The 24,457-nt window shown below is 54.7% G+C and overlaps 2 protein-coding genes across 6 annotated transcripts in view; one reads left to right on the forward strand and one right to left on the reverse strand.

The window, feature by feature from the left end:
* Nucleotides 1-528: 528 nt before the first annotated feature.
* Nucleotides 529-5,795, forward strand: SLC8B1 (solute carrier family 8 member B1). Of its 2 annotated transcripts, none has more exons than XM_062010269.1 (15): nt 529-1,144; nt 1,591-1,743; nt 1,842-1,894; nt 1,993-2,050; nt 2,236-2,341; nt 2,438-2,605; nt 2,683-2,790; nt 2,879-2,935; nt 3,077-3,207; nt 3,346-3,487; nt 3,804-3,925; nt 4,087-4,243; nt 4,329-4,409; nt 4,830-4,894; nt 4,972-5,795. In XM_062010269.1, exons 1-15 carry the CDS (start codon nt 968-970, stop codon nt 5,167-5,169), a joined length of 1,776 nt encoding a protein of 591 aa, XP_061866253.1. In that variant the 5' UTR covers nt 529-967; the 3' UTR covers nt 5,170-5,795. The 2 variants fall into 2 exon arrangements, with proteins under 2 accessions (XP_061866253.1, XP_061866254.1); XM_062010270.1 differs by having other exon boundaries at nt 4,090-4,243.
* A 747-nt stretch (nt 5,796-6,542) lies between these two features.
* TPCN1 (two pore segment channel 1) overlaps nt 6,543-24,457 on the reverse strand; it is a 50,310-nt gene continuing 32,395 nt past the window's right edge. Inside the window, exons 12-28 of one of the 4 annotated variants that reach the window (XR_009819909.1) lie at nt 23,186-23,234; nt 22,720-22,783; nt 21,766-21,810; nt 20,330-20,386; nt 20,186-20,239; nt 18,330-18,402; nt 17,987-18,094; nt 16,690-16,761; nt 15,783-15,872; nt 15,040-15,155; nt 14,312-14,358; nt 13,713-13,781; nt 13,191-13,275; nt 11,592-11,728; nt 10,146-10,226; nt 8,733-9,073; nt 7,819-7,906 (exon numbers count right to left, since the gene is read on the reverse strand). Coding sequence is in view for 3 of the 4 variants with exons in the window: in XM_010197195.2 (XP_010195497.1) it covers nt 8,951-9,073; nt 10,146-10,226; nt 11,592-11,728; nt 13,191-13,275; nt 13,713-13,781; nt 14,312-14,358; nt 15,040-15,155; nt 15,783-15,872; nt 16,690-16,761; nt 17,987-18,094; nt 18,330-18,402; nt 20,186-20,239; nt 20,330-20,386; nt 21,766-21,810; nt 22,720-22,783; nt 23,186-23,234 (1,270 nt within the window). In the remaining variant the exon portion in view is untranslated. Of the gene's footprint in view, nt 9,074-10,145; nt 10,227-11,591; nt 11,729-13,190; nt 13,276-13,712; nt 13,782-14,311; nt 14,359-15,039; nt 15,156-15,782; nt 15,873-16,689; nt 16,762-17,986; nt 18,095-18,329; nt 18,403-20,185; nt 20,240-20,329; nt 20,387-21,765; nt 21,811-22,719; nt 22,784-23,185; nt 23,235-24,457 lie in introns of all 4 variants that reach the window. The other 3 variants (XM_062009968.1, XM_010197195.2, XM_062009969.1) reach the window with 3 other exon arrangements.

Genomic DNA, 24,457 nt, shown 5'->3' on the forward strand with positions numbered 1-24,457 from the left:
GTGTCGTGCCCCAGCGAGCTGCCGGGCAGCACGGAGGAGGGACGGAGCTTCGCCCCAAAGCCCCCGAGCCCCCGCCGAGCCGCGACCCCCGGCCGGGAGCCGCCGGGGTGGGGGTGCCGCCGGGGCACGGGGACCCCAAAAGCCGTTGTCTGGATCACCCCCGGAGCCGGGAGAAGCGCCAGAGGTGCGGGGCTATTTAGGGCAGCGCAGCCCCCCCGCACGGCCCCCCCAGCCCCCAGTTGCTGCCGGTTCATTTCCCAGCCCTGCCCGCACGTCCCACACGGCCACGCACCGGGACGCGGGACCAGACACCAACGAGGGGGGGACTCAGCGCGGGTATGGCCCCAGCCCCTCATGATCAGCCCCCTGCCCCCCCAACTGGGGCTGAAGGGGGGCAAAGCGGCCGGGCAGCGGGGCCGGGGCCATGTCCCCTGGCAGCCGGGCTGGAACAATGCGGTGCTGTCACTTTAAGAGCGGAGGGTGGCGGTCCCTTTAAGGCACGCGGGGGGGTGGGGGGGGGGGATCAGCTGCCCGCGCACGACAACGCGGCCGCGTCGCCACGGTGGGTCCGCGGGGCCAGGGGGGAACCTCCAGCACCCCGCAATCCCCATCCCCACCCTCACCGGGGTCTCCTCGGGCCCTCTCCGGCGCGGGGGGTGCCCCGCGGGTGGGTGTCCTGGCCGCGCGTGGGGTGCCGGACCCGGCCCCACGCCGGTGCCCCCCTTCGCCCCCTCCCCGACCCCCCTTTGCTCCGCAGGCGCTCGGGGCTGAGCGCCCCGGCCGCGGCTCTCAGCGCTTCACCGGCCCCTTTAACACCGCCCTCATCATTCCTTTTATTAATCGCGCTGTCCTTCTGGATCGTGTTTGTTTTACCCCGCGTTGCGCCCTGCCCGGGGAGCGCGGGATGGGGACCCGCCCGTCGCTCCCACCCTCCGTGCGCGGGGACCGGCCGTAGGTGCCCCCGGCCATGGGGCAGGGAGCCGTGGGGCCGGCCGGGCCGCTCAGCGTGGCCGGGCTGCTCAGCCTGGCCGGGGTGCTGGCGGGGGACAGCGGGGTGCAGCCCGCCGGGACCCCCATGCCGCTGGACTTGAGCGGGACGGTGCACCCCGGGGGAGATGCTCGGAGCCACGGCCGGGACGTGGATGTGAGTGTGGGGGCTGCGCTGGGGGTCTGGGGGGGCGGGGGGAGAGACGGGGGTGCTGGCGGGGGGGAGGGAGGGTCCCATCCCCGCTTTCCCTGTCTCATCCCCGCTTTCCCTGTCCCCGCCGGGATTTCCTCCGCTGATGGGCTTCTCCTCCCAGCCGCCGGCGCTCGCCAGGCCGGCACCTTCCCGTGGCCCCGGCGGGGTGAGGGACGGGGCATGGCCCTATCCCTGCTGGGGACAGCGCTGGGGACGAGCCCTTGTGCCCCCCCAGCCCCGGCACTGCCCTTGACCCGCGCACACGTAGCACAGATGGGGAAACTGAGGCAGGGAGGGCGGTGAGCCACGGGGCAGCGTGGCCTGCAGGATGCCCATGGCTGGGGAGTGGGAAGGGAGGTCGGGATGGCACTTGGGGTGCCCTGCTGAGCACCTCACACTCTGCCCCACAGTGCTGGGAGGTTCGCAAACACAACAGCTCTGAGTGGTGCCGCTTGGTGCGGAGCAACCCCGACTGCCGGCTGGAGAGTGGCTTCCTCGACTACCTCGGGGGGGTCTTCTGCGTCTTCCCCCCCCGGCTGCTGCCCCTGGCCGTCACCCTCTATGTAAGGATGGGAGCAGGGACGATGCTGCTGGGGGATGCTCTGCTTTGGGGACAAAGGGTCCCTGCTGACCCCTCTCTGGCCTGTCCCTGACCCCGCAGGCTCTCTGGCTCCTGTACCTGTTCATCTTCCTCGGCGTGACGGCAGAGAAGTTGTGAGTAGCCCCACGGGGGAGGGGGTGGTCCCCAGGGTGAGTGGGGAGCCTCGTGGTCCTGGAGCAGCCCCTCATCACCTCCTCCTCTGCCCTTCCAGCTTCTGCCCCAACTTGTCGGCCATCTCCACCAACCTGAAGCTGTCTCACAATGTGGCAGTATCCTGCGGGTGATGGGGGACATCAGTGGGGAAGGGCTTTGGGGATGGGGCAGGTGGCCGTCACAGGGCCACTTCTGTGTCCAGGGGAAAGGGATGTGGGGGGCTGTTAGTGGGGAGGGAGCCCTGCTGTGGCTGGAGGAGGCTGGAGGCCACCAGATCTTTCCCTTGACATCCCCTCTCCATGGTGTCACCTTCCTGGCCTTTGGCAATGGGGCACCTGACGTCTTCAGCGCCGTGGTGGCCTTCTCTGACCCCCGGACGGCTGGGCTGGCCATCGGGGCTGTCTTTGGTAAGGAGACCCCCACGGTGGGGGGACACTCAGGGCCATGGGAGGGGACACTCAGGGCCATGGGATGTTCCCCCTGTGACCCTGTTGCCTCGGCAGGCGCCGGGGTGTTTGTGACCACGGTGGTGGCCGGGGGCATCGCCCTGGTCAAGCCCTTCACAGCTGCCTCCAGGCCCTTCCTCAGGGATGCCATCTTCTACATGGTGGCTGTCTTCCTCACCTTCATGGTTCTCTACTTCGGCAGGATCACGCTGGGGGAGGCTCTGGGTGAGTGCTGGGGCTGGGGGGTGTTGGTGGGAGCAGGCCAGGGGTGCCTGACCCCCTGTTGCTTCCCCCCACGTCAGGGTACCTGGGGCTCTACATCTTCTATGTGTTCACCGTGGTGCTGTGCACGTGGATTCACCGGCGGCAGCGGGGGGAAGGGTTGGCCCCCCCTGGGCCCTGGGAGCCAGGTCAGAGCCACCCAGCTGTGCCAATGGGACCCCTGAGGTCTCCTCTCTTCTCTTTCCTCCTCTATTCCTCTCCTCCTCTCCCCCACAGAGCTGCCGACGGATGCTGAAGAGCAGGAGGCCTCGGGCACAAACAGTGAGGACTATGGTGTGTCTCCCTGCTGGGCTCAGAGCTGGCTCCCCTCTGTCCTCAGGGGTGGTTGGGGGGCCCAGGGACCCCGGAGCAGCCACGGTCAGGGGCTCCCCTGGGGCAGGGAGAGCCCCCCACCCCACTCACGGCCTCTCTCAGGTGAGGAGTACCAGCCCCTGCTGCCCTCCCAGGAGCCCTCCCTGCACATCCTGGCCAGAGCCCTCAGCCCCTTGGACGGCCGCAAGTGGAGGAGGAAGCCCTGGTACTGGAGGCTCTTCAAGGTCTTCAAGGTGAGTAGGGGGTGGGCTCATGGACTGCGAGGGGTGTCAGAGCAATGGGGATGGGGGCACAAGGGCAGATGGTGGGGCAGCTCTCAGGGGTGCCCTGTCCCAGGGGTGCCCTGTCCCCGCTGACACTGCTCCCCACAGGTGCCCGTGGAGATGGTGCTGCTGCTCACTGTTCCTGTTGTGGACCCTGACAAGGAGGACCTGAACTGGAAGAGACCCCTCAACTGCCTGCACCTCCTCACCAGCCCCCTGCTCTGCATCCTCACCCTCAAGTCAGGCACCTGTAAGAGCCCTGGACACCCAGGAGGGGATGGGACCCAGATGGCCACCACAGCCCTGGCAACTGCTCCCACATCTGGGAAGGGGAAGAGCCAAACTGAGGGGCTGGTTTGCCCAGCTCTGACCTACCTCCCAGGGCTGGGGGTTTGGGACCTTCCAAGGCTTGGGGGAAAAATGAGGCAGGCCTGGGCTGCCTGGGGAAACTGAGGCACGGAAGGGAGCAGCACCATGGGGTAGCTTTAGGGGCTGGTGGGATCCTGTGCCAGCCCCCGTGGTGCCTGAAGGCCACTCTGATGCCTCCTGTTCTCCACCACCTGCAGATGGGCTGTACCAGATCCAGGGGGTTTTCCCAGTCTGGGGACTGGTCACACTGGTTGGCTCTGTCCTGGCCATCATCATCTTCATCACCACGAGCAATGAGGAGCCACCCAAGTACCACTGTGTAAGGTGCCCCCAGCCCTGAACACCCAGGGGCCCAGCCCAGACAGGGCTAAAGGTCCCGGGAACAGAGCAGGAGCCAGGACCCCCAATGTCCCCAGGAGGGATGTGGCTGGCTGGAGGTGTTCAGGCATCACCCAGGGACCACCTCACCCCTGTGCCCAGCAGGTATTTGCCTTCCTGGGGTTTTTGGCCAGTGCCATGTGGATCAACGCCGCAGCCACAGAGCTGGTGAACATCCTCCAGACCCTGGGCATCATCTTCCAGCTGAGCAACACCGTGCTGGGCTTGACACTGCTGGCCTGGGGCAACAGCATCGGGGGTAGGGGCTGTGCTGTGTCCCAGGGCCATCCCTGCTGTGCCCATCCCCTTGGCAGCCCCCAAGATCTCCCCCTCTGTCTCTGCAGACACCTTCTCTGACCTCACCATGGCTCGGCAGGGCTACCCCCGCATGGCCTTCTCTGCCTGCTTCGGGGGCATCATCTTCAGTATCCTTTGGGGGCTGGGGGGAGGTGGGGGTGGTCCTTGGGCAGGAGCTGCCTCAGTTTCCCTGCCTGCAGCCCAGGAAAGCCCCTGCTCCCGGGGGAACCCTGGGCAGGATCCATCCCAGCGGTCCTGGGTGTGTGGGCTGGTGTGGTACTGGTGCCACACAGGAGCTGCAGGGATGGGCACTGGCAGCGTTCCCCCATCCTCCTGTCCGTCCCAGCCCCAGGGGGGTGAGGGGTTTGGGCAGATTTGGGACCTGCCAAAGGAAGAAGCTGTGCTGATCCTGCTGGAGCGCTCCAGGCTGCGTTTCCCAGAGCCAGACCCTGCCTTCAGCCCAGCCAGGGAGGAGGAGGAGGGTGGGAGGGTCGTGGCTGGTTCAGTGCCTCCCCCACTGCTGTGTCTCTGTCCTGAGCATGCCCCAGACATCCTGGTTGGTGTGGGACTGGGCTGCCTGCTGCAGATGACCAGCAGCCAGCCTGTGGTGAAGGTAAGGCTGCCCTGGCCGTGGGGGCACAGGCTGGGCTGGCAGCAGGACCCTGCTGTCACTCTCCCTGTCTCCCACAGCTGGAGCCCGACAGCCTGCTGGTGTGGATCCTGGCCGGGGCCCTGGGGCTGAGCTTGGTCTTCTCCTTCGTGACTGTGCCAGCTCAGTGCTTCCAGCTGGGCAAAGCCTACGGCCTCTGCCTCATCCTCTACTACCTGGCCTTCCTCTGCGTGGCCCTGCTGACCGAGTTCAGGGTGATCCACCTCTCCACCCTCTGACCAGAGCTCCTGGCCCAGCCCCTGCCCTCCCTCTGCCTCCCCGCTGAGCCCCCTCCTCAGGGGGAACCTCAGCCCCAGCACATGCTGGAGGCAGCCAGGGCCAGCCCTCACAGGTGCTTTGGGAGAGGAAAAGGAGCTGTTGGCTACGTCCTCTCCCTGCTCTGTTTGGCTCAAGGTGGCTCTGAGCAGGAGTGAGGCAAGCCCTCAGCTTCCTCCAGCCTCAGAGGCAGAGGACAGGGCAGCTCCAGCCCCAGGTCACCACAGGACAGGTTTTGCCTCTACAGGGGGTGGCTCTTGGTGGGGGGGGGGATGATGCTGATTTGGGAAGGATGTGACTTGGTCACAGTGTGGCAAAGCTCAGGGGTGAAGGTGAGCCAGGGCTCCAGGTTTTAATGCAAGCAAAGCTGGAGGAGGGAAGAAACCAACCCCAACAAAGCGAGGGAGGCTGCTGTCCCCTGCTTTTTTAAGCTCTGTTGTTCAAGCTGAGTTTCAGATCCTACTTCTCCCCTCCTCCTGGGGAGGACTGAGCTGGAGGAAAGGCCACGGTGGCAGTTCCCACCCTCAGCCTCTGGCCACACCACACTCTGGGAGAAACAGAAACGCCAATAAACAAACCCCACCTGCACTCTGCCGGTGTCTGTGAGGGTGTTTTGCCCAGGGGAGGGGGAGAGGGCAGAGGCGGCACCTCGGGCCAGTGCTGGGCTGCCCTGGGACAGGGATGGGGGCCAAAGGCCCACAGGCTGTGGGGCAGGGAGCAGGGGGGATGGGGGGCTCTGCTCTGGCCCAGAGGCTGCAGCTTTACTCTCCCAACTGCCCCGAGGCAGGGACAGCCCCGTTTGTGCCCTGCAGGGACATGGGGGCTGTTTTGCAAGAGGCACAACTGCCAGCCCTGGTTCCTGCTCCCTCCTGGGCCTGGACTGTTTCTCCTTTTTCTAACCAGATATGGGCTTGCACAAAAAGTTAACGTTCCCTCAGCCTGCTCCCACATTACTGGTGAGATCTGGGGTGGCCAACCCCACTTCCTCACCCCCAGCAAACCCAAACCACAGGCAACGTCCCACCACAGGGGCAGAAAACCCCTTGGAGCCTTCAGCGTGGCACGGGGGTAGCTTAAAAAAAGCCTGTTTGAAAGCATTACCTGCAGGTTAAGGGGAAGAAAAAACCTGGCAGGGGCAAGGGCAGAAGGGAAGGCTGTGAGGGATGTCCAGGAGCAGGGATGCAGAGCAGCTGAGCAGGGCAGGCGTGCTGAAGGTGCCCACGCCAGCAGCGGGCGGTGGAGAGGGAAGGCGGGCGCTGCTCCTCTTCAAACACAGTGCAAAGGCTTCAGCCCCACTTCTGGAATAGCACAGGAAGGAGGAAAGGAAGCCACTGCCTTTACAAAGCCCAGGATGGTTTTTATTAGTGTGCTCAAAAACAACCCCAACCCCAACCCAACCAAAGGAGAGGTTTTACAGACACGGCCGTAAAACGAGGTTACAAAGCGAGTGCCAGCGTACAAAACCCTGCCGTGCCTCCTCCCTGCCTCCCAAAGTGATTGTCTCTGCCCTTACTCTGCCTGTCAGGAGGGGGGAGAGGAGGATAAATAGAAGGGGATGCCCCATACTCCAACGTGGTTTCCTTCCAAAGTCGTATGGAAGAAGTAAAACTTCTGTGACCCTCTCGGCTTACAGCGACGCCTCAGCACCCAGGCACCAGCCCAGCTCTGGGACACAAAGCCCCTGCCTGCAGCTTCAGCAGGTCAGTGCCCTCCTCAACGCAGCTTCAAGCTCCAGCTCCTTCCACCCCTCCCCAAAACAGTCCCTGACAGCCCTGTGAGGAGAACGGGCTGGAGGGAAGGTGGAGTTTCAACACAGCCACATGGGTTTTTAGCCCTGACCTTCAGGATGCTCACTGATCCCATCCCCAACTGAAACCAGAATAAACAGCTCCTCCAGCCCCAGGACTAACCTGGCTCAGCCTCCCAGGCTGTGACTCCACACACAGCAACTGCAGGAGCAGCAACTGCCCTGCTCAGTGATTTGTGGTCCAGTTTATGGTTTGGAAAACAGCCCTTGGAGGTCCTTCACGCTCCAGCTCAGAAGCAGCTTCATACCTGCAGTACCCACAAAGGAAAGGGAAGGGTTGCCCCAGGGAATGTGGCCAGGGTTGAGAGCAGAGGCTGGAGTGTGTGTGCTGCTCACCCTTTCTCTTCCCATCCCACAGCCCAAATGCTCCTGCCATGCTCTGCAGGGAGAGGTTTTAGGCAGCAGCTCTCTCTTGCCTACTTTCGAAAGCCTCATCCACCCAGGACATGCTCCTGAGCTGCCTGGGTAGGATCAGTCCTCTCCTTGTGCCATGTGGTGAGGTTACCAAGCAGGACACACACATCTCCCTCTGCCTGGATGGAGAAAGCTCTACATCTGAGCCCGAGGAAAGGTGAAACAGCAGGAGATGAGGGGAGCCTCCCAGCAGAGCATACTGTGCTGACAGGGGAGAAAAGGGAATTGTAGAGAGAGGTTCTCATCTCATGGGCAATGCAACACAAACTATGACACAACCTGCCACCATCACTGACTAAAGGTGGCAGAGCTGGGGAGGGATCCCTTTCCCTCCTGCCTTTCCAGGCCTGGCAGCCTCCAGGTGAGAAGAACCATCATCTTCCACGTTCCTCCTGCCTCCAAAACTCAGGGCAACAGTACAGCTCTTCTGTGGATCTTCCCAAGACCCAACTCAGCACTTGGCAGCCTGAGGAATGTTCCTGCAAGGGAGGAGCAACCCTGCAGAGCCAGGCCTCACTCACCTGTGTAAGCAAAGCAAGGACCTGGCTGAGGCCCAACCTCTGCCTGATGCCCATAAGCTCTCCTTAACCCAGAGCCAGGCAGAAACAGGTCAGACTCGGAGTGCAAAACCTTCTGCTTCTTCCTCCTGGTCATGTGCCTGAGCTGAGGAGCACCAGAGATCTGATCTGCCATTCACAGAGCAGGTGGCCATGAGGCAGAGGTTGGTGGCCACTGTCACCCTGCAGAATGTCCCCATCCCTAAGCAGAGGGAGATGTGGGCTTCAGTGAGCTGATCCCAGTCCTGATCCTGATCCCAGCAGAACCCAGCAGTGATGGGCAAGGTGAGGAGTGTCTTTGGACAGCTAGAGCAGAGACACAGCTCATGTCCCCAAGGCGAGATGCTGCCCCTCATCCCTGGCTCCAGCCACCACAGAACTGCTCAGGGCCAGCACAATTCAGTGGCCAGGGCTGGAGCTACTCCAGGAGTGCACCTAGGTGTGCCAAAAAGGAGGGGGAAGGCAGACTGATGAAGTTTCACACCACCTCCCCTTTCCTTGCACAAGGAAGGTGGAGAAGAAACAAAACTGCACTGCCTGATCTTTCATTGGCAGGTTAGCAGTACCCTTTCACCAAAAGGGATCTCCAAAACGGGCAAGTTTCATATTAAGCAGGTGGCTTCCATGCATCTCCTGCTGTTAATGGGTTACACAGCCCTTTCCCCAAGGGCTGTTAGCAGTAAGACAAACTGCAGAGCCTAGGGAAGTGGCTCAGGAGGAGGAGGAGGAGGAAGAGGTCTGTGCTCACCCTGTGCTGAGCACGGGCACCACGCTCAGCCTGTGTGCAGCAGCCTGACAGAGTCTCCTGGGCCTCGGGTTTTGCCAGCAATTGCCTGCCACAGGGATGAGATTTAAACCCTAAAGGCAAACAGTCGACTGACCAGATCTATATACATCACCCCAATCTATATGCTGTGAGGGAATGCTCTAGGTTATTGCATAGAAGGTGGCTTGTGTTAGCGAGGCCTAAATGACAGTCTGGGAGCGCTGCCGGAGGCTCTGGGGCTTCGTGCAGCTCTTGGAAGCAGATGCAGGCTCTTGCAATGGGGGTTGACATTCCTCTTTTCTGGAATGCTCCTCATACCATTCCTGCAAGAGGAGATGACACTGAGGTCAGGCTGTGCCCAGGCAGGCCCTGCAGCCCCCCAGCAGGACCCCCATGGGCAGAGCTGCTCTGCCCCATGAGGACACATCAGAGGGGCTCCTCCCAAAGCCCTGGGTACAGCCTGACGTCCTCAGCAACCTCTGATGGATGCCCCCAGGCCTTGCCAGCCTCAGCCCTACTTAAGAAGAATCAGCTACAGCTGGATGAGCTGACAAACCCGGGCAGGGAAGCAGCCCTCTGCTCAGGCTGCCCCTCCTGAACGTCCAGCACTCCAGTCCTGATGTCCCTGTGATGTCTGGGGCCATGCAGAGCTGCTCCCACTCCTTGGCAGCACCAGGGTGTTACAGAATATTCCACCCTTGAAGCAGAGGCCATGCAGAAGAGGCAGGAGCTTCTCTGCAGATTCCCACTCAGCTCCATGGTAAAGAACAGGTTTATTTCTGTCAGGGGGACTGAAGGCCCATCCTTGAGCCAAGGGACAAAGGACAGATTCAAGTGGTTACCAGATTAAATCTCTCATTAGTAATCATTACATTAGCCCACGGCCTTCAACCTGGAGGTGAACCTCTGGCAGGCACTGTGGCCATGGCACACAGCTCCTGACCTCCAAGGGCACTGGCAGGAATGCTGTAATCAGCTGATTTAGGTGCTTCCCATCAGCTGACCTGAAGGAAAAGCAGACAGCTCTGCTTGCCCAGGTGGAAAGCACTTGGTTGCTGTGTCAGGCAGGCACACCCAGGCTCACACACACACATTCCAGGGGCTTAACAAAGGAGCTTTCAGCAGCCCAGCCCAGGGCTGTGCTCACAGGGCCTCTGGGTAAGCTCAGCTGGGCCCCTGGACCTGCCCAGGAGGCTCTCATGACTTCCATGGCTTGAGAAAGTCCCAGAAGAGGTGAACCTGAAATACACCTCATCTACTGCCCAGCCTGCTTGCAGAGCCCAGGGCCATGTGGGGCTAAGAGGAAGGTGGCCTCCAGAGTCTAAAAGGATGGTTTGTTACTCTAAGCAAGGTTCTGCTCAGCACAGCTGATGTTTCCACCATGGGCCCACATACCTGTATCTCCTCCTCATACATCTTCATGCTCAAATCACTCTTGGTCCTTGACCTGCGTCCCAGGAACAGTGTGGACATTTGCTAAAGTGTTGAAGGAAGGAGGAAAAGACAAAAGAAGACATTCATCAGTCACTGAGCAGCTCAAAGGACCAGTCCCTGGGACTTCAGGCATCCCTCCTGTGGACACTCATCATCCACCAAGAGCTCAGGCTACCCTGGGGACCTTCCACTGTCCTGGGAAAAAGGCATTTGAGGGGGTACACACCAAACAAATGCATCTCCTGCAGGCTGAGACAAATCCCACTGAGCAGGTCCCCAAAGGCTGCAGAGGAAGCTGTACCTTGGATGGTGCTTGATTCAGGGAGGGGAATGTAACATCAGTGCCTGGAACAAGGCTCAAACCCAGGCTTCCAAATAACATTTCACCTAAGCACAATTGGGGGTTCCACCTGACCTTCCTTCCATCATGTAAACAGAGACTGGAGGCTCTCTGACCACATCAGTTGTAAGAACTGGGTGGAGAAGCAAAAGAGACCTCAGGTCTGGCATCACCATCCTGTACCCCACTGCAAGGCTGAGGACAGCATCCTCTTTGGGGTTTTTTTTGTCTCAGGAATTGTTTCTGATCAGTATCATCACCACTGTTCTGAATTCTGCCTGTGCAAACAAGAGCTCAGCCTTTAACTACCGAGCCACCAAAGCAAACAAAGGTCACCTGAGAGACTGTAGCACCTGCACTTTGTAGTGGTGATAGAAGAATATAATGGCTATTACTAAAACAACCCCTGAAGCTCTTCCCAGATGCAGGAGACAAAGGCAATTACCCAGGTCAGCTCATTTCTCCAACTGTCCATCCAGTTTTAGTCAGCAGTGCCACAGAAAGGAAGGCTGGTGACTGCAATGATGCCATCCTGTGGCACAGAATCCCCCTGGAAGGGACTCCAGAGCTCATCCAGCCCAACTCTCTGCTAAAGCAGGTTCCCCCTGATCAGGGGGCACAGGAATGTGTCCAGGGGGGTTTGGAAGCCTCCAGAGAAGCCTCCCAGGGCAGCCTGGGCCAGGGCTCATAGCTGTGTGACGTTTCAGGACTGCCCACACCTCTGTACCATGGTAGACAGAGAGGCAGGAGAGTTCTGAGAAAGTGGCTTAGAGAAAAATAGACTTTTTATTTTCCCAGTCAGGACTTGGCCAGGCCAGCTGTAAACAAAAGTGTGCAGGCAATGGCAAGGAGCCTTTGTCAAGGCTCTCCAGAGTGCAGGGGAAATTCAGCTGCTACTTTTCCAGAGCAGCAAAGCTGATGCTGCGGAGCCCCTCCAGTACCTTCAGCTCTCAACACTACAAAGACACACTACAAAGACTTTCTTAAGACAGCAAAAGGGCACTCGTGGCCCTGGCACACCTTCCTGCCCTGAAGCTGAGGCTTTGCAAGGCAGTGTTGCCTCTTACCCCATATTTGTCCATCTGCAGAACCATCTTCTGCAGCTGAGCGGTTTCGGGGGCGGCCGAGCTCCGCTTGTACAGCTCGATTATGCCAACCACTTCCTCCTTGGAGATCTCCATCTCCAGCACAATGCCATTGTCTTCTGCAGAGGCAAGAAAAAGAAGAGGAAGGAAAACCAAAAAGTCACCAAGATGAGCATTGCTTCATCAGCTGCTATGATAACCCTGGCCAGCAAAGCTCAACAGCACATGGCACCAAGGGGGGTGTCAGGCACAGTCTGTGCCTGCCTTTGTGACTAGGTGTTTGTCCTTATCCCTCACAGCAGACAAGAAGTTAATGAGTGTGCAGGGCCAGCAAGCACTTCAGCTTTTTAAACATCAGGCTCCTCAGTATCTTTTAAAAAAAGAGAATCTTGCAGCTTTTTGTTTGCCTGAGAATTAACTAGCAAAGCAAAGCATCAGAGGGAACTGCTGCCTTTGGACCTGCAACTAACACAACCTGGGGGTTCAGCACTAACAAATGGCTTTCACTGCACCCTGCAAACTGGGTGCAAGGGGGGATCACAGTGAAAAGTGTTTCTGTAATGGATAACATCAGTCTCCCACGGGGCTGTGCCATGCAAATGGGATCTTCTGGCACCCAAGGAAGATGAGGGGTCGATCAAAAGTACTCCTGTGGTTGGGGCCTTCACCTCTCTATGAGGAGCACTCTCTGGTATTAAATGTATGAGTGCAGTAGTATCTGCTTCCTGTAGGGAAGTGTGAAGGATGATTAAGATCAGGCTGCACAGAGGATGGAAAGTCTGGGTGTAGATCATCTAAAAGAATAGGGGGAGAAAGGCTGTAGGAGATGAATGTGTCTATGGCACCTAAATTAGCAGGTCACGAGGCTGGCTGCAGTTTCAGACACTCAGCTCAGGGCACAAAGAACAGTGAGTAAAAGTGATGACTCACAGGGAGGGGATGATGAGACAAGTCACTGTCAGTTCCTAAAGAGCACAGAAAGGCACATCCCAAACCAGCACGTGGTCAGCAGGCTGGTACAACTGTTGGATGGGGAAGGAAGTGGGTAGACAGTGTCTGTTGTCCTCCAGGTCACAGCAAAGAGTGCTGGCAAACTGCTTGGATCCAGCCTTCTGCTGCTGAATGCTGGACAAGCCCCTCACAGACACATTCTGGTGCCAGTGAGTATATTGGTGAGGAAGAGAAATTGGTTTTTAAAGAGAAATCACCTTCCCTTCCTGTCAGATCTCCTGTTGAGCTTTGCTGTCAGGTTTCCTGTCTGCCTTTCATGGGATGCATGCAGACTGCCTAGCCTCAAATAAGCTGCTTGAAATGGCTATAATAGTTGAAGTTTATATGTGCACACACACACATGTATCTATAAACCCTCCACATAAATACATCCATGCTTTTGGGGGAGTGCTGGGGAAGAGATGAGGGGCAGAGCAGAAAGGCCACACAGAAACATCACCCAAAAGCATCAGAATGAGCTGAGGAAGTCAGGCTGAGAAAAAATATCAGTCTGGTCTTTGCTGGCCCATCCCACTCCCTTCTGCAGCCACAGGACAGCAGGTCTGCAGGCCAGCCAGCCCTCACTCTGACCTTCTGAGTCCTGGTTCTTCCGAGTGTAGTTCATGCGGAAGACAAACGCATCCAGAATAAAAGCCACGATGATTGTCATCACCACCTGGGAGAGGACATGAAGAGAAGAGATCAGGAGGCTGCTGCTGGGGGACTCTTCCAGCCCAATTCAAGAAGAGGCTGAGCCTTTGGTCTGTGCTTCAGCTCCCTGCTCCCCAGTCCCTCCATGGCAGGAGGGATGCACATATCACACATCCACCTGTGAGCAAACTGCTGCCAACCACAACTTAGGGCCAGGCCAGGCCCCTTGTGCTGCACTGCTCCTCAGCCCAGGCCCAGACTTGTGCAGCATCAGCTTGGTCAGGGCCCATAAATTCAACCTTCTGCAAGTCTTGTGATCTCCCACTCATGTTTGGAAGATGTTTATGTAGAAGAGCAAAGCTGTCCTTATATAGGGATGGAAGCTGCCTCTAGGGCACAGCAAAAGCTGTGTCCCCTCCTCATCCCTACTGTTTGATGCATGAAGCATGGCCAAAAACCTACCATGGTCACAATGTAGAAGATCATGAAGTAAAGACGGCTCCAGTGAGTGGTTTGGGATGTCACTCCTTCCTACAGAGAAGAGAGGAGTCAGCAGTGCACAGAGAAGGGTGAGTCTGCTGTTAACTGCTTGCCAACAGACATAAAGCAGCATGAACACTAGCTCTCACTCATGGCTGCCCACTTAGCCCCAGGGGCTGCCTGCTGCAATGCTCAGTGCCCCAGCTGGTCCTTGCAGCTGATCTGCCTCTCAGGCTCAAAAGAGAGGCTCCTGTATACAAACAGACCCAACATTTGAGCCATTGCTGCTATGAGAACACAGCCTGGACTGTAGGGTGACAAGCTGGAATAGAAAGTGACTCCATTTGTGAAGCCTGGGCTGAAGGATGGTCAAGATTCACAAGGAACCAGGCCCAGCAACATGCCAGAGGGTCAAATACCACCCAAGGATCTGGACCAAAAGATGTCTGGCAACAAGAAATGGCAATGTTGGTCCCATCTCCAGTTGCCAGGGGAAGAAAGCAGCAGTGGCATGGAAGATGTGGCTCGACTGGCAAGGAGTCTGTGCTGTCACACACAGGAGGTAGCTGAGGGTTACTCACCATGATGATGTACCAGTCGTTGACGACTGTCAGCTCAAACAGCGTGACTGTACAAGTGGGAGAAAACAGACAACTGCTTTATCCATCCTGACCTACTGTACAGCAACTCTTAAAGGACTTGACAGGGAAGGCTGATGCAAGACAACAAAGTTTCCAGCCAGTCAGCAAAGCCCAGGACAGAATGCAGACCCTCATGTCACTGCAATCACTTTTGACAGAGGGGATTAGACCCACAGAACCAGGAGCATGGCTTAGTCCATATTTCTTAAAAGAATCAGAAACAGACCTGACTCCTTCCACCAGAGAGCATGGAGACCTCTGAAATCTCCAGGAGATAAGCATCTCTGCTCACACATTAAGAGAAATCATGGAGAGCAATCAACACATGCAAATTCTTCATCAGTGGGTTTAAAGAAATGCATCAGCACCACTATTGTTTCTTCAGAAAGGCTGTGACTTAAAGCCTTCCTGAAACCTCTGGTCTGATCAGCAGTCAGAACAGATCTGTTGGCTTCACACTGGCTTTTACCTTGCAAAACAGCCATGGCTGTTGGTCAGCTGGAGCTCTCCAGAAAGAAAGAGCAGGATGCTGAGTGTCTGAAGTGCACTGGTAGGACTCCACAGGAGAGTCCCAGGCTTACAGGAGCATTCCAGCTCTGCCAACCAGCTCTGCAGGAACACAGAGGCCCTAAGGGACAGTCTTTTGCCACAGACAAAACCACCCTTACCAAAGCTATTCAAGATGTTGTCGAAGTTGTTGAGATAGTAATAACCTTCCTCCACAACTGTCTTGTTGCCAACCGTGTGGTTCAGCCAGCGGTAGGAATCCGCCACCGTGCTGCTGCTGCTTGGAGAAACCAGCACACAGAGTGAGAACTGGGGAAGCAGGGAAAAATCTCAAGGGTTATAAACACCAAAACACTTAGAAGGTGGTGAGCAGGGTGGCAGTTTTCTCTCTGTCTCTCTCTCTCCTTGGCACAGCACGTGGCATCTCTCTAATCATTCAGCAAATACTACAGCAGGGAAATGGAGTGTTTGAGTTTGACTCCATGGCTCACACCCTTAAAGCTTGGAATGTCCCAGCTGTCTGCCATCATTTCAGATGAAAAGGGCACAGGGTAGCTTAGTTTCCAAGACTGGGTGAATTCATCTGGGGCCTTAACACATCCAGAACACATCTGGCCAAGCAACACTGGCATCACCAAGATAAAAACGTCAGCTTTGCTCTACAGCAGATCATGAAGAACTCCCAGTGCAGCTACCTGGGCTAAGCTACAGAGCTCATTAAAAGCAGCCAACCCTACCACAGAAATCTCTGCAAGAGCCATTTCATCCAATCTTAGCTAGAGAAGTCTCTCCTAGATTTTCAGAGCATGTTGCCTTAGCTGCAAAACTCCACTGGCCTGAGAGCTCAGTGCTACTGGCTGTGCCCCAACACCACTGCAGAGGGGGGTGGATTAGAGGTACTCACTTGCAGCAGTTCGGGTAGACCACACCAGCAAAGAACTCCATGCCAACAATGGCAAAGCAATAGTAGAAGATCAGCAGGGTTAAACCCAGGCTGGAGGCAAAAACAGAAAGAGTACTGTGCTACTGAAGAGTTGCTAAGGCAGGAAAACACAAAGCCACAGGCTGGCTGCTCTGGAAGGAATTTCCAACGCATGGGAAGCAGCACTGAAAACCCCAGACCACCCTCCCTGCCACTCTGCCTCTGCAGTTCTTTGTCTGCTCTCATTCAAGAAGTCCTTGGACAAGGAGCTTGCCACTTGCTGATGAGAGAAACTAAAGAGCAGTCTGGATTCCCTCCCAGCCTCTTTTTTTTTTCCCCCCTGGTAAACAAAGGTCTCTCCCCAGTTTCTTTATTAAAGGACAACACACACAGTTTGTGCCCTCTCCACGTCCTTGGATGTGGGGACTGGGCCAAGAACAGTGTTCTCTAACACGCTTGGCTCAGACCTCCTTCAAGGGAATAAGGTCTGAGGGTGCCCCACTCAAACACCAAACTCCTTCCCCCTGCATCGCTTCACAATAAGGCTCTGGAGTGGCTGTGCAAAGCTGGATGAGTTCCTGTGGTGCTGCTCTGGCAGGGGGGCTGCACTGGATGAGCTTTCCAGGCCCCTGCCAACCCTTAACATTCTGTGAAACACCTGGGGCTGAGTATATTACTGCCAGCCTTCCCCCAAATGGGCTCCTGTCCAAAAAAAAGGGGATGGAGGAGAAAAAATTGCACCACACTGAAGAAACAGGAGCAATCCACCATCAGATCCAGGCATAAACACCTCCAGCAGGTTTGACAGGTCCCTATCCTGACCCCAGCCCTAGAGACTAAACCTTCACCCCCTCCTTCTCCCTGCTATGACTCAGAGAGAAGTTGGTACCTGGCCATCCGGGGGAACAGCTCAAACATGGTGTCCAGGACATTTCTGTAACGTTTCTTCAGTTTAAACAGCCTGAAAGGAGAAGCCAGTAGTTACCTACCCACTGCAACTTGCCCAGTGGTGTTGGAAATAGTTAAAGAGACTATCAACAGTTCTCTGAACCTCCCAGGTCAGTGAGCAGGAAGGTTTTCTGAACCCCAAACTCTCAGGATGGGCTCTTGCTCAAGCAGTTTCCACTCACAGTGTCCCATGGTCCCACTTGAATGTTCATGACACGTTCAACCAAGTGTGCCCAGCATTGAGAGCTCCCAAGGAAAAGCCTACACCTTTTACACAGCATGAGGCATAAATAGCTATTTAAAAAACCCCACCAAACATCCTAAGAGCTTAAACTCTCCCTGTGTAGAGGGTCAAGATTCAGTCCTCCTCTCCACAGACACAAGCTTTCCTGTGTTCCCCTCACCACCCAATACAAATTGATGAAAGAAAACCACATTGTGCCTGCTAATTTAAGCTTTGGCAACTCCATCAGCCTTGACAGAGAAGCACAGCTGCCAAACACAGGCTTTGGCAGGGGAGAAGCAGAGAAAACAGGGTTTTTTTTCTTTTTCTTCCCCCTTGAGTGTCATAAAGTGTTTTTTTAATCCTCACTGAAGAGCTGAATTCCACAAGCTTGTTTTAAACCAAACAACATTTTGTCTCAGATGCTTTCCCCCTATGGCTGGTGAATGCAGCTCCCTAACAGCTTCAGAATGAGGGGGTTAACCAGACCCATGTGAGGGAGCTGCAGAGATGTTACAGGCCCTAGTCTTGCATGAAGTGTGAGATGCAGTCAGGGCAGGGATACACTTCACCCTCGAAAGCAGCAGCCTTTGAAAACTGTAATTTCTGGTAATTCAAGGGAAATGATGAAACTGGCTCAGACTGTCTCACCCTGACAGAAGAGCTTTTCTCTGAGCAGCATCAGACAATTTAGAGGAGGTGTAAGAACCCCACGAAGGCAGACACAGGCTAATCTGCCCCTGGTAAATCCCTTGATCTCTATTAGAGATCAGCTTAAGCTCCAAAGCACAGGGGTTTCATATCCCACCCCAAGTTTTTGTTACCGTTCATTTTGATAACTCTGGCTAATCTCATTACCCCACACAAGCCCTGTTTGCCATGGGCAGGTACCCACAGAGCAATCCCTGCCCTCTCCTGCTAAAGAGCTGAGTCCCCAGCTGCAGTGGCAGAAAACAAGGCTGGCTGTTTGCTTCCCCACCTGCTCTCTGTCCCCCCCTCAGCCTTCCCAGCTCACCTCAGCAGCTGAAGAGGTCTCAGGACCACGATGAAGTAAAATGGTTCCATGTTAAATGCCAGTGCCATCAGCCCCAAAAATGCAAACAGGGTGACTGAGAAGTCAAAGCTGGAAAGGAAAAAAAACCACAAACCCATACAGAGTAAGAGCAATGATTGATCACTAGTGTTTCAGCAGAGGAGAGGCACTTGGTGCTGCCCCAGCCTAACAGGATGCACAAAGCCAAAGGCAGAAGGATTGTAATGGCTTTTAGGCCTTGTCTACAGGCTTAAAAACTCATCTCAGAAGTCAGTGTAACCCAACAATGTTCACCACCTCTCTCAAAACATCAGCAGGCACTTACAGGTTCCAGCCTGAAGACAGGTACTCGACAGGCCCCAGGCCAGTGGACTTCAGGAGCAGCTCCACCCCATAGACTGTAAAAGAGGATGACAGGTATGGTCAGCAAGGAGCAGCATCAGGAAGAGGGTCTATGCAAAGGCTTGCCCTCAAGGCTGGCTGGTGCTTCTGAACACAGGTATAACACACCCCCACACATTCTCCTCACTCTCAGGAAGAGCCCAAAGAGACATTTTGCCTCCAAATCAACACATCTCCTGTATTCCTGGAGATTTCTCTCCAGAGCAGTTTACAAAACAGTTAGTTGGCCCAGACACTACAAATAGGCCCAAGCTCCTGAGGGAAAGGCCAGAGAGATATGTCAGGAATTCAGTCCTGTTTGTTTATTTCCCTCTATCTCAGTTTATTTCTCTCTATCCACATCCCATTGCCTAGTCTTGACCTGCAGGGAGGGATCCTTTCAAAGAAGAGCCATCTACTTTCACCCTCTGTCCTGGCAGCACCTTGTGGGCCTGTAGGCTAAAGAACACCATAATAACATGATGATGTTTGTCATCCCAAGTCTTTCTTTCCAGGATCCAAGGAGTGAGGGTGGGAGAGAAGCAAAGAAAAGAGCTGGATGACACCATTCCTGTGAAAAGAAGTGTTGCACAGTGCCTCTGCCTTTAAACTTTCATAACAAGTGGTTTGAAGACTAATGGCCAGTGAAGCACTAAAGCTATCCAGCAGGCAAAGAAGAGGTTAGCAACCTCTCCTAGATTCTCCAAAGCCTGCTGCAGTTTCACACAGCATTTTGATTCATAGAGAATCACAGAATAATGGGGGTAGAAGGGCCTGCAGAGCTCCTCTAGCACAACCCCCTGCTAAAGCAGGTTCCCCTGGCTCAGGGGGCACAGGAACATGTCCAGGTGGGGTTGGAAACCTCCCAAGAAGGAGCCTCCACACCCTCCCTGGGCAGCCTGGGCCAGGGCTCCCTCACCTCAGCACCAAAGGACTTTCTCCTCCTGTACCAGTGGCACTGCCTGTGTGCCAGCCTTTGCCTGTTCCCCCTTGTCCTTTCTCTGGCCACCACACAAAAAACACTGGCCTCATCCTCTTGAGATCCACCTTTTAGGTATTGATCAGCAGTGATGAGGTCCCCCCTCAGCCTTCTCTTCTCCAAGCTGAACAGCCTCATGTCCTGCAGCCTTTCCCCATAAGAAAGATGTTCCAGTCCCCACATTCCTGCACCAGCACACCAAGATGCAACTGTTTACAGCTGGGCTGCAAAGGAAGGCTGAGGTCCATGTGGGTCACAGAGGAGAGGATGTTCAATTAGAAATCTCAGCTCATCAAATAGTCCATCCAGACCTTTCAGCCTTCTCCTCAGTATGCCCCTGCATGCTGTACTCCAACAGCCTTGCTCTGTGTGGCAGGGAGCCAGCTCACAGCTGCAATCAGATCAGAGCTGGTAGTGCCTGCTGGAACAGTCAGAGCAGCACGAGCAGCTCCACACAGAGCCATCACAACTCGAGGAGCTTATCACTTTGCATGCTGTGCCCAACAAACAAGGCTGTTCTGCTTCCAGGGCTGAAGCCAGCTTTAGGAGTAATAGAGCAGCTTGTGCAGAGAGTTGCAGGGGAGGTAAGAGGGTCCCTGGCCTGCTGTGGTGCAGGGAGCTGTGTAACAGTGCAGCAGTGCCCACATGGGTCTGTGTGGATGCTGGCAGTCCCTGCCAGGCACAGCATTGCTCTAGATGGAGTCTGTACACCTGTGGCTATGGTTAACTTCAAACTGAACAGTCTTTTGGGAACAGAGCTGTCTATTCCCCTCCCAGCTCCTTTTGAAATGGCACAGCTCACACAGGAGACATCAGCTTACTTGTGAGGAAGACTATGTAGCTCCAGGGGACGTTTCTGGAGAAGAAATTCCCTCCTGTAAGACACAAGAAGAACTTTTTCTAGCCTTCCCCTTTTTTCAGTCCCCCAGCATTGTAGTCCAGGAACAAGCTGCCATGTTTCCTACCTTGCAGCATGAAGGTTTCAACAAGAATCCAAATTCCATTCACAGCCACAACAGTATCTGGAAAACAAATTGAAAACCCATAGCAAAGCCACTCCTGGAGCAGAGGATATCCAAACAACAACAGGAAAAGTGGCAGGGCCATTGTTTCCAATTCAATTAACAAACTGAACTCCTGACTTGGGAGAGATTTCTACCCTGACTTTTCCCAGGCTTTTAGCAGATGCAGTACCTTGATCTTCAGAAGGAAACAAAACTCAAAGCAAAACAAGGGTTTGAATCACATTCAGTCATTTTGACTCATAGTTACCTTACATTCTGCCATGTTATTACCTGCAGATTTCAGCTTTCTCCTAGTTCTAGGACAAGATCTCAAGAACCACCAAACCCCAGATAGTGCACGACAAAGCCCCCAGTCTATTGCTGCTCCCCAAATTCTGAGAAGTGAAGGTGCAGGATGACTCCTTCTCCCTCAGATCTCCTCACTCCACCCCACTCTCTTTAGCAGCACAATTGACAAAAAACTTCTCCAACGTTGAAAAAAAGCCCAAACTACTGAGCAGGAGCAGATTTTTTAGACCACAGCATGGAGCACCAGGGATAAGCACTCTTTCTCCTCTAGAGAAGGGGAGTACAGGTTCATTCTGGCAGGCAGCAGAGTTGCCAAGCAATCCCCTCAGCAACGAGGATGCAAACAGAAAGTGGTGGCTGACTGGCAAGGCAGTTCCTTACCCAGCATCCTTCAGCTGCAAGACACAAACCTCAAGGCTCGTGAAGGTTAAACCACCAACTCCCTCAGCTGCCACAAGCTGACTTCTACAGAATCAGACCCATAAGGGCATTAGGAAGTTGTGACCCAATGAGCCTCTCCAGAAACCAGAGCCCAGGCTGTAGCAGTGGCTGGTACAGGTATGTAGTTGCAGTTTCCTCCCTCTGCCCAGACTCCAGAATCTGTCTGTGGTTCTTGGCTCAAGGCAAAGATCAGGCCCCACCTCGCTGCATCCTGTTGATGGCTGGCAGACCCAGGGGATTGAGGCAGCATTGCTCATCTGTTGCTGCTTGTTTTAACACGACTGCTCTGTTTATTCTGTACATATCTTGGATATTAGACAAAGGACTCCTTAATCTTAGGAATAAAGGACCATGAAGAATCACCCAAATAATTCACCAAGTCAGGCAGAAGGGATCTACATTGTTTTTCCTTAAAGATACTCCCTCTCACCCCTGTGAGATTTGTTTTCTTCTGAAGAAGTTCTGCTTCTGATTTGCAGTCACTGCTGACAGTTCAGAACTACTCCACCTACTACAGAACTACTTCACATCCAACATGTTTTTGTTCAATGATTGTTCTGTCTTTTCCTGTTGGGTCAGTGGTTGGACTCAATCTTAAAGGTCTTTTCCAACCAAAATGATTCAGCGGCTCTGTGACTCCTACTTACACATGGTGTACTGGAACACACGGGACTTCACAAGGATGTTGATGCCTGTGTGAAGAAAAGCATGACAAAGCAAATGTTTATGCAATCCTCCATACCTCACACACAGATCCTTCTGTCTTCTCCTTAGAAACATTTCTCCTCAGCACAGAGCTGAACAGATTAGCAGATGCACTCACTATCCTACAGCTATTAGCAGCAATGCACACACTACCCTTAACCCCCAAAATGCCTCTTTTTTTCCCCTCTATGTACTAACTCAGAGGTAAATGCAGCTTCTTAAACACTGCCTGTGTTTGGAATAACACATCTGCTGTCAAGGGAGGTGGATTGCATCAGCAGAGATATGCTGGACTGGCAGCTGTGTGTTTGGATCAAGATGGTGTTAACTGTTTCCCACTGCATACAACACTGAAAAACAATCACAAGTAAGTTCTTATTTCTGAATGGCTACACTCAGTCAGGAAACTTGGGACATGGGAGATTACACCCAAATGTATTTCAGACCTCCTTCCCTGGCAGCTGGCACTTGACCTGTGCCAGTGCTGCAGCATGGTAGGCCCAGGAAGCCTGGCAGCTTTTGCAGGAACACAAATCCCACTCTGCAGCCACTTTGTCAGTTGCCACCTGGGATATGGAGAGAACTCCAGAAACTCTACCAGATTCAGCAATCTTAGATCCCCACCTAACCTCTGTGCTGAAAAAGGAATCCAGCCCTCCATGACCTCAGGGTCTGCTTCACTACAGAGCCTCTGCCAAGAAGTCTCTCACTTTAAGGAAGCCGGGGTTTGGGTCAGAGCACGACAGAAATCTTCCTTAGAGACTGTGAATACACAGAGTTGTTAGTAGGCCTTCCCTCAGCTGTTGACCAGGAACGTATGAGAGAGTCCCTTCTTTGTAAAGAAATGCCCTTCCTGTTAGCTGAGCACATGCTGCCATGAAAACACAGCCTGTTACCTTTAAAAATCAGGAATGCTGTCCGTGGGAGGTCATCGAACCAGTGCTCGCGATTCCGCTTCGCCTGAAAGCACAACAGCCACCATCACCCACACCCAGGGCTGCTGCCACCCTCACAGGCACCCAGGGCTGCAGCCACCCTCACAGGCACCGAGGGCTGCAGCCACCCTCTCACAGGCACCGAGGGCTGCAGCCACCCTCACATACACCCAGGGCTGCAGCCACCCTCACAGGCACCCAGGGCTGCTGCCACCCTCACATACACCCAGGGCTGCAGCCACCCTCTCACAGGCACCCAGGGCCGCAGCCACAGCAAACACGTGCAGCTGTGGAGAGCTGCCTTATCCCGAGCACTTGCATCTTTTTGATTGCCTTTGGTTCTTCCCCACCTTCTCTTTAATGACTGGCCTCCTTTGCTCTCCCTCCCACACACACTGCCCCTCTTTGTCCCCCAGTAAACACTCACCTTCCATTTTAAGCCAACAACTTCATAAAAATTGTAAAAATCCTTTAGACTGCAAAACAGAAAGAAGCATCTGATCAGAGCCTTGGAGTTGATTAGATCCTTAATTGTCCTTGTCAGGCAGCATCAGCAGAGTCCCTGGAAGTTATTAACTCCTTATTAGAACTGTGACCACAGTTGATAGAACTCAACACTGACCTCTTCCCAGTCTGGCCAAAGGTAACTGACTGACAATAAGTCAGGACAGGGGGCAAGGCCTCTCTTTTTTCTGTAACAGTGCAGCCCTTTGAGAAAACTCTGACTCTACTAAACTGAGAGGGAAAACTTGAGGCTTAGATAGCAACCTGCAAGGGATGGAGATTGTACTATTCTTCATGAAGAAGCCTTGGACTGTCTTAGTTACTTGCACAGGCCTCTTCTAATATCTTTGCCCATTTTCTTTTCAAGGTAACAATGAAGTTTGAACAAAGGATGTGAAAGCAAAGAAACACATAAAACATGAGTGCCTGTCTAGGTGCTCAAGGTCAGGCCTGTAACAGCTTTTAGGTGTCTGAAAGTGAGATTGCTGAACTTCTCAGACTCTTACTGGTGTCATTAGGTGCCTAAATTTAAGAAGTCAGTCTTTCTCCCTATGCTATTTTCAATACCTCTCTGTGGCACTTGACTTTAAGGAGAAGCATTGGCAGCAGTTTCATGGGAGGCTCATTCTGAGCCTGTCTGTGGCCAGAACAAAGGAAAAGGAAGAGAAGGTTTCCTGCTCTAATTCCCTCTACTTCCATGCTGGCTGGAGTTAGGCTGCACCCACCCACCAGCATGGTAATTCTCTGCCTCATAACACAGAGGATGGCAGTCCTGAAAGCACCAGCAGAACCAGATTTTAATTAACAAAACCCTGGGGGACACAGCCAGCTGCTGGAAAAAAACCCCACAACAACAACCCCCCAACTTGTTAAGCTGTGAGGCTGCAGTGTGTGAAGAAACACACCTCGCAGGTCCTAATGCTGCTCAGCTCCTGTGTTGTGGCAGGGGAAGTGGGAGAGAGAGGCAGAGGCTGCCTGCTGGCTGCCAGCGCTGTATCCACAAGAGGGCACGCAGGAACTCCAGCACCTCGGCAGGAAAACTTTTCCTCAGAGCAGCCACCCCTCCGAGCAGCTCCCTCACAGGCACACAACCCCTTCCCATCACAGAACTCTACCCCGGAGGAGTTTCCTGCTGCAACACCCAGCCAATCTGCCTGAAGTACAGCCTGGCTTCAGGGAGCCAAGCGACTTCCCT

This window comes from Colius striatus, chromosome 17 (assembly GCF_028858725.1).
Source record: "Colius striatus isolate bColStr4 chromosome 17, bColStr4.1.hap1, whole genome shotgun sequence".
In the NCBI taxonomy this organism is placed as follows: Eukaryota; Metazoa; Chordata; class Aves; order Coliiformes; family Coliidae; genus Colius; species Colius striatus.